Genomic DNA, 18,827 nt, shown 5'->3' with positions numbered 1-18,827 from the left:
ACACTTAGCTTATGTGTTCCAAGCAGGTATACATGGAATATTTTACAACACTGTGCATCATTTATAGTTACTTCTTGGTGTTAGTGTGAGACATTTCAGAGCATTGTATAAGAAAGTCCTTTAACGTATGTGCTATTCTTAAATTAGTTTTGATGGAAGCTAAGAAGCAGCCAGAGACAAGAGCTAGTAGTATATATCTCATATCCAACTGCATCTTAATATTTGAGTCCAAGGCATCAGCAGCTCTCATATGTGTAGCTACGGGAGCCTCCTAATTGTTTCTCCTGTGTCCACTGTTCTTTCCCATCAACATCAATCCCAGAGTGATATTTTACAAATGTTCATCAGGTCTGGTCACTTCTCTGCTTGAAACCCCCCAAAGGCTTCTTATAAGCAGCAGAGAAGAAAAATCAAATTCCTTTCTGTGGCCTACAAAGCTCCATAATATCCGGTCCTGACCATCCCTCTCAGTTTATGCACTGACCTGGTCACCGCTGCAGCCCCGCTGGCTGGGTTATTGATGTCATTCTTGTTTTTCAAAGATGCCAACCCGCTTCCGGCTCAGGATTTAAGCTCCTCTGATTCTCAACACACATGGCTTCTTATCATTTGGGTTTCGGCTGGACTGTCCCTACTTCAGAGTAGCCTTCTTTTCTCCCAGTGGCTTTTTTTCTTATCTTTTCTGCATTGCACTTGTGTCACTCACTGTGGGAAGTTCTTTCTTTGTTGATTTGTTGCCATCGTGTTTGTCTCTGCTTCCCCACCTTCAGTATGGCTTTTGCGGGCTCAAGAACTCTGCTTCAGTGGCTGCTGTATCCTCAGTGCTTCCATAAATGCTGGTTAAATGAATGGCTGGGTTGTTCAGTGGGGTAGTTACGATGTACCTGCCTGTAAAACTCTCAGTCGGAAAGTGCTTGTGAGCTGATAGTGTTATTGTTGGAGTTGTTAATTCCAGACTGGAATTTCATTATCACATAATCTATACAACAAGTTTTAGGAATTGCCCAAGACAATGCATTTCCTCAAGAACGAGGAGGACCCCTCAGTCTCATGATCTAGGCCCTAAAGTCTGTGTTATTATGAGGTGGCTGCTTTTGCCAGTTTTCGGCTCGTGTGGACTTGACCTTCAAACCAGCAGCATTCAGCTCTCATTTCTGACTGACCTTTTACTTCGGCCCAGGGCAATGTTTTCATCTCTGACAAACTTGACCACTGCTAGTTTCTTAAGAGTGTCTGTCCTTATGAAAAGGGATTTTGCTGCCTGTGTCATAATGATCTCTAATACCCGATAAACTGCGAACAATAGGGGCATTTTGGGGGGATGCTGAAACAAAAAGGCGTCTGCAATTCTGAGGCAGTGCTAAACTGGGGCACATAAAAAAGTTATAGCACGTGGAATGCTGCACTCGCAGCTCCCATCAGGAGGGGGGAGAACTCGACGGTCCTTACAATGAGCTATTATTTTAAGGGCACCATGGAACCACGTAATTGCAGCCCTTTATAAAACCATAAAAATGTGTCAAACATTGTACAAACTCAGACTGGGCATGAATGTTAGACCAAAAATGTAATAAATAACGTAGTCTTCTTAACCTGATCAAGTATTTAAAGAAAAAATTGAAATGAGGCAGATTTCACCATTATGTAACAACTTCATGGGTTTATTTGTGGTTTTTAAAATGTTCAGTAGAGGAATTCTGCCTGAATATATTTTTGTTTGTCCAAATCCACAGACTTTAATTTTTGTGGAATTTATAGATTTTTTTTTAAAAATTACAAAATTAGTGCCATATACATTATAGAAAATATTAAAAAGAACCAATAAGGTAGCAGCCACCTATAATTTAATCATCCGGAGACAGTCATGAAGAAGATTTTGGATGAATGATTTGTAACTGGTTTTTGTGTGTGTGTGTATGCATATGTATAAACAACATTTTTAAGTCAGTTTAGGGTCACAGTGTATGTAGTGATTCTAACCTGCATTGTGTTCCTACTTACATGATGAACTTTTCCCCTCATTTAATAGTTTTATAATATATGGACTTCATTCACTGTATTATATCCATCTATATGGGGGCAATTCCCCTCCCCACTCCAAGGACATTTGTAATGTTGGAGACATTTTTGGTTGTCAGAACTGGCATTGGGGGGAAGGTGGTACTGGCATCTACTGGACGGAGACCAAGGGTGCTGCTAAATATCCTATAATGCACATGCAACCCCACAACAAAGAAGTACCTGGCCATACGGTCAGTCGTGCTGAGATAGGGGAACCTTGAACTTATATGGCTCCTTCATAATTAATTGAATGCATTGCTTTCTATTAGATATTTGTTTCCAATATTTTGTTATTAGAGTTTAATGGTTGGCACACTTTCTGTAAAGAGCCAGATAGTAAATATTTTAGGCTTTGGAGGATATAAGGTCTGTGACTCAACTCTGCTCTAGTATTGTAATAGCTTGAAAGCAGTCTTAGACTATATGTAAATGAATGGGTGTGGCTGTGTCCCAATAAAACTTTATTTACAAAAATAGGCGGTGGGCACTACAGTAGTAATTTGTCCACTTCTGTTTTAGGCAATACTCTGATGTACCTCTGTGTTCTTACATCTTTGCCCTTATATCTGATGATTTCCTTAGAAAAGTTCTTGAAAGTGTGAATTGCTGGATGAACATGTATGTACCTTTTAAAAGTTTATATCAATTTATTTTTCTTTCTCACTCACATCATATGAGATTGTTCATTTAGTGTGGTTTATCCTAATCCCACTTATGCCACCATCATTCCGTCAGATTTGGAACTACCTCCTGGAATGTGGAGTGTGAAAGGTAAAGCAGGGTTTGCCAATTTAAATGCCTTCAGGAGCCAGGCAGATTAATGAGTAAATCAGGCCGGTTGTCAGTGTCAGAATAAGGAGTGGTAGGAATGTAGCAAAATGAAGAACAGGTGTCCCATCAAAAGAGGGAAGCTGCTTCTCAACTCTGCCCCCTGCTGGCCCACTAGAAGGTGGTTCATTGTTGCTAGATCTTCTGTTTTATCCAGAGAAACCAGAAATCCAAATTTTAGTATGATAACTCCCAGTTTTTAATTAAATACTCTGTAGGCCATACCTGTGGACTCTGCCCATGGGCCACCAGCTTGAGGACTTCTGCTTTAACTGTGACTTATCAAGGGGTCTACAGTTTAGAGATGGAGACAGATCTCCTGTATCCTGGCCCTAAGCATCGTGGATGAGAGCTATAAGAGTTGGCAGCCTTTGGGTCTGCCCTCCTAGAAAAGGAAGCTTTATAACTCAGATTAGGGAGGTGCACTGTGAATCAACAGCCTGGCTTGGAGATATTACCTCCAGAGATTTCTGAATTAGTTAGGAAGAGTGAGGGTCTACCACTTCTCCATCTCCTCAGGACACTTCTAGAGGCTTCAGGATCCTAGCCTCCAACCTGTACAAGGCCCTACACAACCTGACCCTTTGTCCTTAGTTTCTAGTCTCTCCCCTCATTCATGCATTTCAGCCACACTGCCTCCATTCAGTCATTGATTATCCAAATATTTGCTGAGCTCCTACTATGTGCCAGGCCACGTTCTGGACAAAGTAGAGCAGGGTATGTATGGGGATGGAGAGCACTGGCAGGGTGGGAGTTGGGGTCTGTAAGTTCTTAGGATGGTTGTGGGAGATAAGATCAGAGAGGTCATGACCCCAGGGTGGAGGGGGAAGGGGGTACAGTAGGCTGGAGTCTTCAAAGTTTTCTGTGCATAAGAATCTACCTGGAGAACTTGTTAAAACATAGATTTCTGATCCTCACCCAGAGATTCTGATTTGTTAGCTCTGAGATGGGGCCCAAGAATATGCATTTCTAACAGGCCCCATAGGTAATTCTGGTTTAGGGACCCGTAGGCCATTGTAAGTAGTTTGTTTTCTCTCAGACATAAATAGGGAGCCATTACAGAGGGGTTCGTTTTGCAGAGGAGTGACATAATCGGACATATTTTACAAGGATCACACAGTGTATTGAACACAGGCTGCAAAAGAGCACAGACAGAAGTAGGTGGAAGAATCAAGAGGCTTTCAGTCATCCAAGTGAGAAATCATGGTGGCCCGGATCAAGTGGTAACAGTAGAGATGGTGAAAATTAGTTAAATTCGGGATATATTCTGAAAAGGAAGCCAGTACTTCTTGATGGAGTAGATGTGGGGTGTGAAGGAACGAAATGAATCAAAGATGACCAAGGTTTTGGAAATGAGCAATGAGGTTGAACGGGATGAAGGTCATTTTTTTGGCAATTTCATATGTTTCAACCTAATGGAAGAATGGGGGTACCATCTACTACGATGGACAAGACCATAGGGGGAAGAGGAGGATGGACACTTTAAGCTTGAGACGTCTGCAGTCCTCCCAATGGAGTAAGCAGGTGGAGCTGAGTGTGGAGTTCAGGACATCTAAACAGAGTGTTTAAATCCAGGAGCCTGGCTTAGGTCACCAGGGCTGTGCGTGCAGAGAGAGGAAATCAAGCTCTGAGCCTTGAGGCGTTCTGACATTTACGAGGGAGAGAAGAGGAGAAAACTAGCAAAGGCCACTGAGAAGAAATGTTGAAAGAGGCAAGAGGAAAATCAGGCGAGTGCGGTCGAGAAGCAGCCAAGGAAGGAATGTGTGTGAAGAGCCTCCTTGCTGTTCCCTGAGCATGGGAGGCTTCTTCACACCTGAGGACTTTTGTACTTTGCTGGGTTTCTCTTCCCACCCGTCTGCCTGGCTCATTCTCTTCCCCAACTTCAGGTCTGTGCTTAAATGTCATCTTCTGGGTGAGCCTTGCCCCAAACAACCTGTGTAAGATGAAGACAGTTGCCTGGCATCTGGTTGGTACTCAGACAGTATTTGGTGAATGAATGTGAAGATATAAGTCTTTTGATCGGGGCAGAAGTCCAGGTGAAAACGTATTAAAGCCATGCACTCAAGGTGTGGTGTGGTTTGTGGACCAGCAGGGTGGGCATCCCCTGGGAGCTTATTGGAAATGCAGGACCTTAGGCCGCACCCCAGACCTACAGAATCACACAGCACTTAACAAGATCCCAGATGATTTATATAGACATTAAGGCTCGCACCCAATCCTGTATTTAGTTCTTTTTGTATTTGGTAAGAGGACGACTGGGTATACTCTCTGACAGTAACAACTCAAAATAAGAGGTTAAAACTATGAAAATCCAGAGTCCATAGTTCCTTCTGTATTCAATCAGTTGTCGTCATATGATCTTTAATAAGTTGTGAGGAGAGGCTTTCAAGAATACTTTGTAGGCTAGCCAAGTGAGTTCTTAGTTTTATTTTGAATTGACCTAAGCTAAGAGTGAACATATAAAATGCACAGCATCAGGTACATGGTAGACAATTTTGAGCTAATTGTTTTCTGTGTTTTAAAAAATCTTGGTACTTATGACATATCATAAGTAGGAGGTAATAAGCATATCCTGTGTTCCTATGTCCAGTTATATGGAAAAACAACTATAAAATTATTTATACATATACTGTTTCTCTTTAGAAGAACCACCTCACTCTTCAAACCTTGCTAAAGCTTCAACAAAACAGGAAAGCTGAATTCTAGATTGGCAAAACTTTCTTACAGAGCACTGGTTGACATTTTCTGTAAACAGTAGATATTTTAGGCTCTGGGGGCCATGTGGGCTCTGCCGCTGTAGTGTGGGCGCAGCGTGGACAACATGTAAACGAATGGATGGGGATGTGTGCCAGGAAGCTTTATTTATGGACACTGAAATTTGGATTTCATAGAATTCTCATGTATCATGAAATATCATTCTCCTTTTGATAGTTTTCAACCATTGAAAAATATAAAATCTATTCTTAGTTTCTAAGCCATACAAAAACAGGGAGCAGGCCTGATTGGGCAGGTGGGCAGATCCCTGTGATAGAGAAAAGGACCTGGGCATATCAACCTTGGTCACTTCTGACTTTCCTTTATTTAAGTACTCATTGTTTTTGCTTTTTGTTTGCATATGACTTTTTAAAATTGAAGTATAGTTGATTTACAATGCTGTATTCATTTCAATTGTACAGCAAAGTGATTATTATACATATGTATATATCTATTCTTTTTCAGATTCTCTTCCATTATAAGTTGTTACAAGATATTGACTATAGTTCCCTGTGCTGTACAGTAGGACCTTGTTGTTTACCTGTTTCATATATAGTAGTGTGTATCTGTTAAATTCCAAACTCCTAATTTTTCCCCTCCCACCCCTGCTTTTCCCTTTGGAAAACCATAAGTTTGTTTTCTATGTCTGAGAGTCTGTTTTCTTTTTTGTAAATATGCTCATTTGTATCATTTGTTTAGATTTTGCATACAAGTGATATCATATGGTATTTGTCTTTCTCTGCCTGACTTACTTTACTTAGTATGATAGACTCTAGGTCCATCCATGTTGCTGCCTATGGCATTATTTTATTCTTTTGAATGCCTGAGTAATAGTCCATTGTGTATATATACAACATCTTCTTTATCCATTCATCTGTTGATGGACATTTAGGTTGCTTCCATGTCTTGACGATTGTAAATAGTGCTGCTGTGAACATAGGGGTGCATGTATCTTTTCGAATTAGACTTTTCGTCTTTTATGAATTTATGCCCAGAAGTGGGATTGCTGGATCATACGACAACTCTATTGTTAGTTTTTTGAGAAACCTCCATACTGTTCTCCATAGTGTCTACACCAATTTACATTCCCACCAAAAGTATAAGAGGGTTCCTTTTCTCCACACCCTCTTCCAGCATTTATTATTTGTCTGCATATGATTTCGATTCTTCTGTCTTAGGTCAGGATTCGTATTCTTGTCCTTCTTTTTTGTTAGGGAGACCTTTGTACAGGTTGTACAGCAAACACGACTGAGTGAGAACATGTGTTCTGGACTGGTGTTTTCTTTCGTGGTAGTGTTATAATTGTGGGACTGAAAAGAATCTTGGCACCTCTCAGATGTGACCCTGGGCAAGACTTTGCTGAAATTATTTCAGAAAGCTAGCTTCCTCTGTTTCATCATTTTCTCAGGGATGGTGATTGCATTGTTGACCATCTCTGTACATAGTCCTTTAAAAAACAGTATGAAAAGAATAGTGGTTTGGGAGTGGTAGTGGATAGCAATTGATTGAATTATAATCCTTTTACTATTTCTTTAACTTACTGAGCAAAAGAACACATTCTCTCTCTAAACACAAAATGAGAAATCTAAATACTTTGTTGACTTGTTAAAAAAGTAAAATCAATTATAAACTAAAAGGATTATGGGAATCTTCACTCAATTTTATTTTTATTCTGGTTTACAAATAGTAGAAGGACTAGAAGGACAGTGAACATCAGATGGGGATTTTTTTTCCTCCAGTGAATTCTTTTGTCAGCCAATTTGATAGTATCTGCAGGCACCATCTTACACTGATGTGCTCCAGGATCTCTTTAGAATGAAACTGGTGGAAAATAACCTGTCAGTGTCACCTGGGAAGTGGCGAAGCTAAACTGTGACAATTAGAATGTGATTTATTCCAGTTCTCTTGCTATCAATTCAGGATCTGAGTGAAGAAAGGAAAAAGGGCAAAAAGATAGTAGTAGTAATAAGGAAGAAAAGTTTCAAAGCCAGTGGACTTTTGCCCTTGATCCAGAGAGCTAACATACTTTATTTATGTGAAATATAAGTTACGTCAATAAAATACTCTATTTCGATAGAGTAAGAAGTATTCCAGGTTTATTTTGTGGTCTGTGCTTCTAGTGCTCAGCAATACCCAACTTTTGGTATCCGAATTCTGTGGTATAGTTGGTTTCAAGGTCAAAAACATGAAAAAATTATCAGGAAATCATGCAGACGTTTAACACCACATATGTTTTCAGTTGCACGCTTGTTTGGCTATTTAAAAATTAATGAAAGGGAAATCACTCACTAAAAAGCTATGGTTTAGGATGGCTGAACACAGAACATTATATTTATATGGCTTTGAAAATATTCCGAGGACTGTAGTATAGAGCCTCATAATAATGCTATGAGAAGTTAGGGCAATTAGTGTTTCCTTCCAGCATCTTCTGGCTATGAGGGAAGCAACACACACAGAGGTTGTGTCGCACACCACCACCACACAGTGGGGATGGCATGGCTAGGATGGGGTGGAGATAATGCAACAGTACTAACTGTTCCAGATCAGCGCTTCTCAAAGTGTCTCAGAGAGCCCTGGGGGTCTCCAAGACTCCTGTGGTTCTGTCAGGTCAAAACTACTTTCATAATAATACCAAGAGGTTATTTTCCTTTTTTTCATGCTCATCTCTCACGTACAATACTATGCCATTTTATATTAGGGACTTGAACATCTGTGGATTTTGCTATCTGAAGAGGTCCTGAAACCCATCCCCGTGGATTCTGAGGGATATCTATATACAGAAGAGTTTTACAGAGGCTACATGATGTGTTAAAATGTCGTTGTTCTCATGGCCAGTGGACTATGTGCTAGTGGATAATCTTATGTTTTAAAAATCTCTAAGTCTTAATTCCTAAGATGAGAAATATGGATAGATATAACCTACATAAACAGAAGAACTTCAAACAGTTTAAAAGCATCCTAGGACAAAAAAAAAAGTTTGAGAATTGCTGTTTGAGATAGGTTGCTAAGCCTGGTAGAGGTGTGATTTCATTTAATACAGAAAACACCTCTAAGAGGCAGGTTCTATTGTCATTCCCATCGAGCACATGATGTGACGAAGGCCTGGAAAGGTTAATGACTTGCAGAAGGTCATAAAAGTAGTAAGCTGCAAAGTCTGAATTTGAACCCAGGTTTCAGCTTCTTAATTCTTCTGTTGACTGTGCCGTCAGGCATGATATCCCTGTCAGAGAAGCACCAGGAATGCTTGGATTTGATGCTAAGTTCTCAGAAGAGGAACTAACTTCTCAAAACCTAGGCCATCCCCTGCAGGGAATGTAGTTAGGAAGATTCTCCTTGTGGGCATTATAGAGCAGAGACCACATTCTACTGGCTTGTGGGCTGAGTCCAGCCAACAGATTTGTTTGATTTGTCTTCTACAATATGAAAAATCAAACAATTCGGTGTCATTTTTGTAATCTGGGAGATTTCATTTAAAAAACAAGTTCAGATTGCCAACTAAATTGAAAAATTGGAAGATCTAGCTAGACTGGAATAGTTTTCCCATATGGCCACAATCAGTTGCAGATTATGTTAGCTATTCCTTTTAGATGAAATATCTGCCCTCTAGTTTGCCACAGGCCTCATCACTCCCTATTACACACCACAGATCATGACCTCATTTATGTTACCTGTTTTAGGTGTTTGGAGTGGAGACATCTGGGGATGTTCTGTCTTCTCCATAGTGTTTATAGCCAATCTGTTCTCAACTTACTTAAAAAGACACTGACAGTAAAAGGGCAAAAATACATCCCACTCTGACTACCCCAACCTGGTTGTAGTAAAGACCTCACTGACAATGCCAAATAGAAAACAAGTTGCTTTTTTCCTTACTGAAGCTTAAAATTTTGATTCATTAAAAATAAGGATCTGCCAGTGAATTAACATTTATTTTTAAATGTGCAGCCCCTTGTGTTTAAAGTGTAATAGTGAAATAAGCACATTACACCAATTGCCCTCATTTTATGTTTATTTTAGAAATGTCTGTCGTCCTCATCATTATCGTGTCTGGACCCTTTATGAAACTTAAAATGTCTCTGTGAACCTCTGTGTTAGATCAGTCATTTGAAACAATTTGAGGTTGTCAACTGAAGGACTTCATTATCCTGGGCATTTGGATGGAATTATTGAATTTCAAATTCTTGTGCTTAAAGTATCTCACCAATTCAGCAGTGCATATCAACCATTATCATAATTTTTAGATATATATTTGTTTGCCTTTTATCTTCCTTTGCCTCCCCCCAGACTCTCAGGGTCATAAATCTGGCAATTATATCTACTTGCTCACAATGTGTATTCTGTGCCTTGCACAGTGTTTAGCACATAATAACAGTAAATAATGGAATGAATAAATGAGGAAATCTATAAATGCATCAGTTGTGTATATGATAACTCTTATTCTTCTCTAGCCCCAAGAATTATATTAAAAGATTTTTTAGTGAAAAATTTTCTGCTTCCTAATTTTAGGATTAAATTGGGGAGATGTGCATTTCTTATTTTCCACATAAATATATATCCAAAACTGCCTCTGTATGTATGTATTTTTCCTTTTCTATTTAGAATAGCTCCCACTCTTCCTGATGCAAGGTCAGTAGGAAATTTATATATCTGTCCAGCTAAGAATAAGATGCACATTGAGACCAGGATGCAAGATGAGGCTGTTGAACTTGAAAGTTCATCAGAGACTCCCCCATACTGAAAGACACTCTTTCTGCATTTGGAAGGGCTGAGTTATTCGGCCATTAAAAGAGTCTCATGTGTAGCTTTTAGGCAATGTTCTCTAAAGGGGGCATCTAGCTCTTAACCTATTGCTGAAAGAGAAATACCATTGTCTATTAATACTACTGGAACTAAAGATGAATAGTGAATTGGCCTTGATCTGACAGTGAGTTTGACTTTGATAGCTCATCCCTTAAAAAGGTTCTTTTATATTTATGAAAAAAAAGTATGACGTCAAGCTGGGTGGGGTGCGAGGGGGGTTGATATCAATATTTAAGAGCAAACTCGTAGGGCTTCCAAAAAAAAAGCCCTTTGTGTGAACTTTTTTTTTTTACATGCATAACTAATTAGCTTAGGTTATTATAAGCAGGGCTGCTGTGATAAAGTTTCCGGTGGTGCCTCGGGATACCTTGTTTATAGTACTTTTCTCTATGCCAGTCTACGAATCGGAGTTACAGAAAGTAGAGGGAGTGAATAGTCTACCGTTATTTGTTGGATTGGGGCCACCTAAAACGTGGTTATGCTGGAAATGCTAGAATATAATCACTATCAGGTGAGCTTTATTTTTATATTTAGTCTCTGAAATGTAATCAATAAATTGAGCGTTTCACCTTTTCATGTTATTGTAGTAGACACAGTTTTCAATAAGTACATGTCTTCCCATTTAATGCTGTTTATTGTTTGATACCATAATCAGTAATTCAATGTAGTTTTGAATAAAGTAAATATTAGTAGGATTTTTTTCCCCTGGTGCATGGCTGTGCTCTCTCCATGAGCTCTTGTTCATGCCTCTAAGATTAAATTGTGTTTATCAAGGAAAAAGTGACTAAATTGAGTATCATTGATTTTTTTAAAGTTCTTATTCTCTATTAATGTCTATAAGAAAGAAGGGAAAAATAATGTTGGTGGCTTAATATTCATGCCTTTAAAAACACATACATAGAAGTGCTATGTGTTTGAAAGAAACTGCTTAATGTGGAATTGCTTTTTATGTTGAGTTTAAGATCTTAATTAAAATGTTGAACAATCATGTCCAAATGCAAGTGGGAGGAACTGATCCACAACTAGTTGATTTAATCATCCGAATGTTTCTGTTTCCGTTCTACAGCCGTTTTATAGTTGTTCCTTAAGGAGCATTTATTGTGTTTTTTTAAAAACAGAAAGCGGTTCTGTTTGCCAAAGAAAACTGAAATGAATCAAGTTATGCACCTTCTTCCAGATTGTTGTTTTGATCTTAACAAACTCTTTCAGGTGTGTTGGGGAAATTTTTGCCCTACAGATAGTGGCAAATTTTTAGTCATCAGACATGAGAAGAAGGGCACAAGATTTTAAAGAGATGATGGACCGCCAATTAGCAGGGAAATGAAACAGGGCAGAGTATTACCCCAAATCCTAAGAGTTAGCCTTTAAACTTCAGTAGTATCAAAATCCATCAGCACAGTGCCTGGTACCTAACAGGGGCTTAATAATCTATTCTGTCGGTGGACTGGCCCGTCTCATGCTTGTGCCTGAAAGAAGAGCTGTCCGAAACTCACCAATAACAGCGCTCTCTTCTCTTCCCTCCGTGGCTATGTTCAGGTGCAGACCCACCTCGAAAACCCCACCAAGTACCACATACAGCAAGCCCAAAGGCAGCAGGTAAAGCAGTACCTTTCTACCACTTTAGCAAATAAACATGCCAACCAAGTCCTGAGCTTGCCATGTCCAAACCAGCCTGGCGATCATGTCATGCCACCAGTGCCCGGGAGCAGCGCACCCAACAGCCCCATGGCTATGCTTACACTTAACTCCAACTGTGAAAAAGAGGTAATTCATGTCTCCTCCCCTCTCCTTTTTCTTACACTGAATGACTGTCTGTTGGATCTCCCTCCCGCACTTGACCGTGGACTCCAGTCTGTCCGCGTGGCCACCTTTGCTGGCCATTGTCCCCGATTCCCTGTTCTAGTTGTCACCCTCCAGCCTCTTCTCCCTGTCACCATCCCTGGGTTATTGGGTTATGGCTCCTGGCAGGGGACCTGGCCCCCTCAGAGCAGAACCTAGATGCGAGGACACTTTTTCTTCCACCCCGTTTCTGCTTCGTTAGCTGAGTGTTCTCTTCCATTCCTTTCCGTTTACAGAGCAGTGAAAATGCAAGGAGAGAAGGAAAGGTGGAAAAGGGAGAGTAAAAATAGAAAAGGTGTCGGACAGGCGGTTTAGAAGTTCCGCTTGCTGTGAACGTCTGGGATGTTATTTTTATTGCTCCCTGAGTTGGAAAGGAAAAAAAAAAAAAAGCACAGAGTGTGCATGGCTGGATTGGAAGAATATAGCACATGAAAATCTAACAGAAAAGCAAAGATTTCCTTGCTGGGTGAATTCGGTTTCCTAATAAAAATGCCACTGCTGGTGAAATCTGCTTTTTGTAAAGGCTGGGTTGGAGACAAGACTCAAATGTACCTCAAGCTAATTGTTGCATCAAAATTTGAAGCATACCTAACAGGAGAGTTGTGATTTAATACGTTATTTCCAAATATGAGATGATGAGCTTCATTTTAGTGGAGTTTGTCCTCTGAAATGTTCATGTGATTCAGAGGTGACACTTCTGAAGTTTGGTTGATTTTAATTTCTAGAGGGACTAAGTCTTTTCCCTTTTGCCCAAACCAACCATCTTATTCTTCTCTGTCCATGTTTGTCATCTGTCAAGCTGATTTGCTGGAAGAAGTTCTTCCTTCATTATTTTGTTTCTCAGTCAGATTACACTTTATCGGAAAGCTTAGTTCATCTTGTTGCCGCGCCATCCGCCTCGTGTGAATATGTCATTGAAAAGTCATTTGCAAATCCAGATCATAGGCTGATTTTGCTTGTGTTTTTGCAGGGATTTTATAAGTTTGAAGAACAAAACAGGGCGGAGAGCGAATGCCCAAGTATGAACACGCATTCACGAGCGTCGTGCATGCAGGTACTGAATGACTCAGCAGCCGAAAGATGTAACGCTCTGTAATGAGGATCTATATTTGTGGCTAATCACACTTTCCTGATGACTTAAGGGTTTTTCTCCCCCCATTGATTTTTTTTTTTAATTGAGGAAGCTATGAACAGAGCTATTTTCTTCATAATGTCTCATGATTTAAAAATTCCTAGGGAAATGATACTTAAAATGCATTTTTCCCTGAGTTGCTGTAAGTCATTAAACAGTGCTTAAAATACGTAAATTTTAATAAAATAGAATGTAAACTGCTGTACTTCATTTAGATACCATCATCAAAATATGTTATACAAATTTATAGGTTAGCAACTTTGACAGGATTTTTGTAAAACCAAGATGTGTGTGTGTGTGAGATCTATATATTGTTTTATAAAATGGAATCTCATGGAAAATATATTTTGAAATTTTATTTATTCATTTAATGATAAATCATGGATATTTTCCCAAGTAATGAAAAGTTCTTCTATGACATCCTACTTAATGGCTATATAAATCATGCTATACCTATTTATAAATATATTTATGTATTTTTAATGTGTATATATATATGAGAAAGAAGAATAAGCAACACAAAATTATTATTTTTTTGCTTTTCTCTACTGCCTTTTATCAACATGTATGACTCTTTTCATAAGAGAAAAAATTCTCTCATACCAAGCCCACTAATTTCATTTCCCTAAAAATAAAATAAAAATTTTACGTAGAAAGGTTGCTCATAAGTCTTCTGGCCCATTTTCCAGTTTACCAACTCATTTAGAAAATCATCTCTTAAAAAAAAACAAACGAAACAGATACAGCTGGTGTACCTGGAAAGGAAACAGTGTGCTGACAGTTATTCAAAACTGACCTCCAATTCTTCTCAGGGGTCACTTAATGCCACTCATTTTTTGAATGTTTACTATATTCTTGGTACTGTGAGCACTTTATATGGTTTGTCCTGAAATCTCACAGGAATCCAATAAGGCCATGAGTATTATTACCCCCATTTTACAGATTGGGACACTGAGGCTCTTAAAGGTTAAGGGTGTTGCCCCAATCCAGAAAGTGGGAGAACCAGGATTCCGACAAGCCCCATGATGTTGGAGCCTGTCTTCTTTAATTAGAAAATGGCAAAAAGACACAAAGGAGCATCCCTCTGAGTTCTGAGATTTCATTGTGTACTTGTGAAGCACGATTAAGACCCAAGTGTGTGTGCACACACACACCAAGTAGCTCAAACATATAAGGTGTTTGCGAAGAAATGTTTTCACAGACTTGTCTTTGCAACTGCTGCAATGCACGTGTAATCACTGTTGTTTATTATCATAACTAATGTTTTGGTACTACAGGAATAAAATTGATCTAGAGGGAATATCAGCTCCACGACTGTAACGATAACCTTGTCCTGGTGTACTCCTCTGGGAGTGCCAAGCACACTGGCAGCTGTACAAGGAGAAACTTATTTTACAAGTCCTTGTAAGATTAGTGCAGGGATACCCAGTGGCCTGGGAGCCACAGTGCCCCACACACCCCTGTGGGAGCAAAGGGCTGAATTGCCATCTGTGGTTTTTTATTCCAAGGAGGGTGTGGGAAAGGTACAGGGCATAGTCTTTAGAGGAGAAAAGGAAAAGGCAGCTATCATTCAAGATGAAATTCCCTGGTTCATCTTTCTTGTTGAAGGCAGGCAGTTCTGCATAAAAGTTCAGAACATGGTTCAAACTGCGGCTCTAACCCTTCTCCAACGTGTGACTTTGGGCAAGTTGCTTCTCATATATCTCACCTGGAAAATTGCTATAATAATAGCACCTACCCTGATAGGGTTATTGTCAGGATAAATGACGCAGCACATAAAAAGTCCTGCGCCCAGTGTCTGACACCTAGTAATCACTCACTAAGTGCTGGTTGCATATGTCATCCTCATCCCCCATTAGTGTTAATGGTCTTCAATAATATTCTTATTTGGGGAGGAAGAGGACAGTTACCTCTTAGAATCTAACTAAAGAATGTTATTGCTTTGGGTCAGGAAAGACCATGGATTTCTTTTTGGGTTGTTTTGTGGTTTTTGCTTATATCTGTCTGTTTTCCATTGCCTTTTTCCTTCAGATGGATGATGTAATCGATGACATCATTAGCCTAGAATCAAGTTATAATGAAGAAATCCTGGGCCTGGTGGATCCCGCCTTGCAAATGGCAAATACGGTATCGGTGATCTTTTATTCTACAAGAAAATCTTGTGACATTATTTCCAGTGTTTTCTCCCTTTTCCTGAATTTTCAGTTTATCTTTGCAAGTGATTCATTGAAAAATGTATTGATGAGGAGGCAGAGTAGTATCTCAGGATCACAAATAAATGACTTAGACATCAGAAATTAAGAATTTCTCATGAGGGCTTCTCTGGTGGCGCAGTGGTTGAGAGTCCACCTGCCGATGCAGGGGACACGGGTTCGTGCCCCGGTCCGGGAGGATCCTGCATGCCGCGGAGCGGCTGGGCCCGTGAACCATGGCCGCTGAGCCTGTGCGTCCGGAGCCTGTGCTCCGCAATGGGAGAGGCTACAACAGTGAGAGGCCTGCGTACAGCAAAAAAAAAAAAAAAAAAATTCTCATGAGTTTATCAGTAACCCCAAGATGAAGCTCTGCATTCCCTGGAGTCCATGTCCACTTTCAGTAGCACGTTAGATCTTCCAGTTGCCCTTGACATCTGATGCCCAACTTAGAACACTGCTGCCAAGGGAAATACTCTGGACTGTGTTATTTACAGTGGTTTTCTAGTTGGCCTGAAAAGTTAATGCACTTTTTAAAGGAGATCCCTTATTATTCACAGGTGATAGAGTGACATTCAAGTTACCCTTCTTCAACAGCAAATTTATTCCAATTTTAGTTAATTAATCAGGGGTCATATTTGCTCTTCTCTGTTACTTATTCCTGTTTGCAGTTTGGAGCCTTGCTTGTAGAGTTCATTTTCTTTCACTCCTTCCATTTTTGTCTTATTTGGTCCTTGCAGGAATTCCTTGGGTCATTGCCCTCCGTTTTAGGGTTAGGAAAAGTTAGGTTGTGTTGCCCTAGATTACACAGCTCGGATGTGTCAGAGCCAGGACTCCTCAGTACATCTTTGAATGCCTAGTCCCATCCTTTTCTGTTTTCTATACGAGCAATGCCATGAAACTATCATATTCTTTAGTAATTAGTATTTAAAAGGCTAACTTCCATGGTGGTAAGGGGGTAAAAGGGAGTTGTTGTTAATGGGTATAGAGATTCAGATTTGCAAGATGAAAAAGTTCTGGAGATGTGTTGCCCAACAATGTGAATATACTTAACACAATTGAGCTGTACACCTATTGGATTGGCCAGAAAGTTTGTTCGGGTTTGCCCAGAAAACCCGAACGAACATTTTGGCCAACTCAATAAAAATAGTTAAGATGAGAAATTTTAGGTCATGTGTTTTTTACCCCACATACACACAAAAAAGTTTTAAAGACTAAATTCCAATAGTAAATTTCCTTGGGAAGGGAATGTGGTAGCTCTTATTTATACTAAAATCCCTAGAAAACCAATTTTTTTTTTTTTTTTTTTTTGCGGTATGCAGGCCTCTCACTGTTGTGGCCTCTCCCGTTGCGGAGCACAGGCTCTGGACGCATAGGCTCAGCGGCCATGGCTCACGGGCCTAGCCGCTCTGCGGCATGTGGGATCTTCCCAGACCGGGGAACGAACCCGTGTCCCCTGCATCGGCAGGCGGATTCTCAACCACTGTGCCACCAGGGAAGCCCCGGGAAGCCCCCAATTTTTTATAGTTAAGTTTTCTTATCTATCTTGATCCAGTCCTTTAAGTCACTTACTTGAAGTCTTGAGGGTTAAGGACGACTCCCCTCGAAACCTCTACGCTTCTTCTGGGATCCTTAGTTTTGTCAATTTCCTGTCCATTTAAACTCACCCCCTCATTTTGAAAGAACTAAATATTCTTTCTGACACGTTTCCGTGCCAAACTCTTCCCAACTTCTTTGAGCCCTTGCTTGGCTTCTGTGGAACCCTCTCGCTTCCAACTTTTGCGCATCCCATGAGGCAGACTGCACTTTGGCAGCTGTCAAAATCCTAGGACGAACAGGAGCAAAAACCTTGGAGGAGCTTGCACTGGGGAATTTATAAATATACCCAATGCCCTAGCAGTACTGATTAGCAATGGCCCAGTCATCTCAAAAGAACTTTGCTGATGAGGGTGGTCATTTTTCCAATGGCATCAAGTGGATACCTGAGCACACTCAGGAGGACTGTAGAATTGGCATGACTTTTAAAAATTATTCCTTTTTAAATTTTTCCCCAAAGGTGAGGACCTTGGGTGTCACCTGATCCAACCTAGTACTCAATGCGTTAACCTCCTCTTACATATCCTTTGTATTCCCCACCAAAATATCAGGCATTTGGCTTCTTAAAAGCCTCCAGTGAAAAATATGCACTCACTTACAAGTGAAGCAGTAAAGCACAATAGTTGGGAGTTGAAGATTTATGATCAGACCTGGATTCAAATCCTGAGTCTCCATTTACTGTCTGACCTGGCCCATTACTTTGCTTCTTAAAGTCCTCTGTTTCCCCGTCTGTAAAATGGGACTGATCACTGTTTCTACCTCACATGGTCATCTCATAAGGTATGTACAGCATTTAGCATTGGAAACATAGCTTGTACTCAACAATATCTAAATTATTAAATGTAATTTATTATAGTTTCAAATAATTTTGATAGCATTTTTTCTGGGTGTTATTCACTCAGCACCTGTAATGTGTGAAGCTCTACGTTAGAATAATACCATACTCGATAATGGAAATATTTCTCATAGTGAGTCTCTCTGTGAATTCCAGATGTGGGTCCCAGTTTGCCTCATGGAGAGCTCGTCCTTGTGACAGCTCTTCTGGAGATGTGACCTTTAGGCTGAATACCCACGTCTCCTCGGTCAGTCTACATTAGAGTAGACATCCTAGTCTTTCATTATCCGATTGCTCCTGAACTCATTTTAAGATTGATTTAGCATTTATTAAAGGCCTCATGTGTGACCAGTGCTGGGTAAGTTGCTGTGGATGCAAATGACTCAGGTCTCCTTCCTGGTCTCATTGGGCTTACAAGTTTAGAAAAGGAGACCACTTCAGACCTTGAATGGAGAAGGATAATTCAGAAGCAGAGAGGCCATCTCAGGGGAGTTCCCGGATAGGAAAGAACCCCCAGGTAGACTTTAATTAATTCCCAGTCAGGAGAGGAGTAACCTGCTGCCACGCTCAGGAGTCACTGACTTTGTCCCAGCATCCATTTCCCTTCTGTGTTCCCCCGCACCAGAGCTTTCCCACAAGAAACTATTTTAGCATTTTACTACGGGCAGGAAGACACTGTAACATAGAGGTTTGGAACACAGACTCTGAGCCAGACATCTGAGTTCAATACATACTCTGGAGTGAGTTATTTGTCTTCCCTGCCTCACTTTCCTTCTCTGGAAAATGGGGACAATAG

At 40.2% G+C, this 18,827-nt stretch overlaps 1 protein-coding gene across 8 annotated transcripts in view; it reads left to right on the top strand.

The window, feature by feature from the left end:
- The window catches only part of MITF (melanocyte inducing transcription factor), a 227,160-nt gene that overhangs the window by 182,961 nt on the left and 25,372 nt on the right, over nt 1-18,827 (top strand). For 6 of the 8 annotated variants that reach the window (XM_081246300.1, XM_081246296.1, XM_081246301.1 and 3 more), the window contains exons 3-5: nt 11,977-12,204; nt 13,250-13,333; nt 15,443-15,538. In XM_081246300.1, coding sequence (XP_081102426.1) covers nt 11,977-12,204; nt 13,250-13,333; nt 15,443-15,538 — 408 coding nt within the window. The remainder of the gene's footprint in view (nt 1-11,976; nt 12,205-13,249; nt 13,334-15,442; nt 15,539-18,827) is intronic. The other 2 variants (XM_081246299.1, XM_081246298.1) reach the window with 1 other exon arrangement.

Source organism: Mesoplodon bidens (assembly GCF_964165515.1).
Source record: "Mesoplodon bidens genome assembly, chromosome: 10".
In the NCBI taxonomy this organism is placed as follows: Eukaryota; Metazoa; Chordata; class Mammalia; order Artiodactyla; family Ziphiidae; genus Mesoplodon; species Mesoplodon bidens.
Note: the sequence above shows the minus strand (reverse complement) of the source record. Positions and strands in the feature narration are given on the sequence as shown.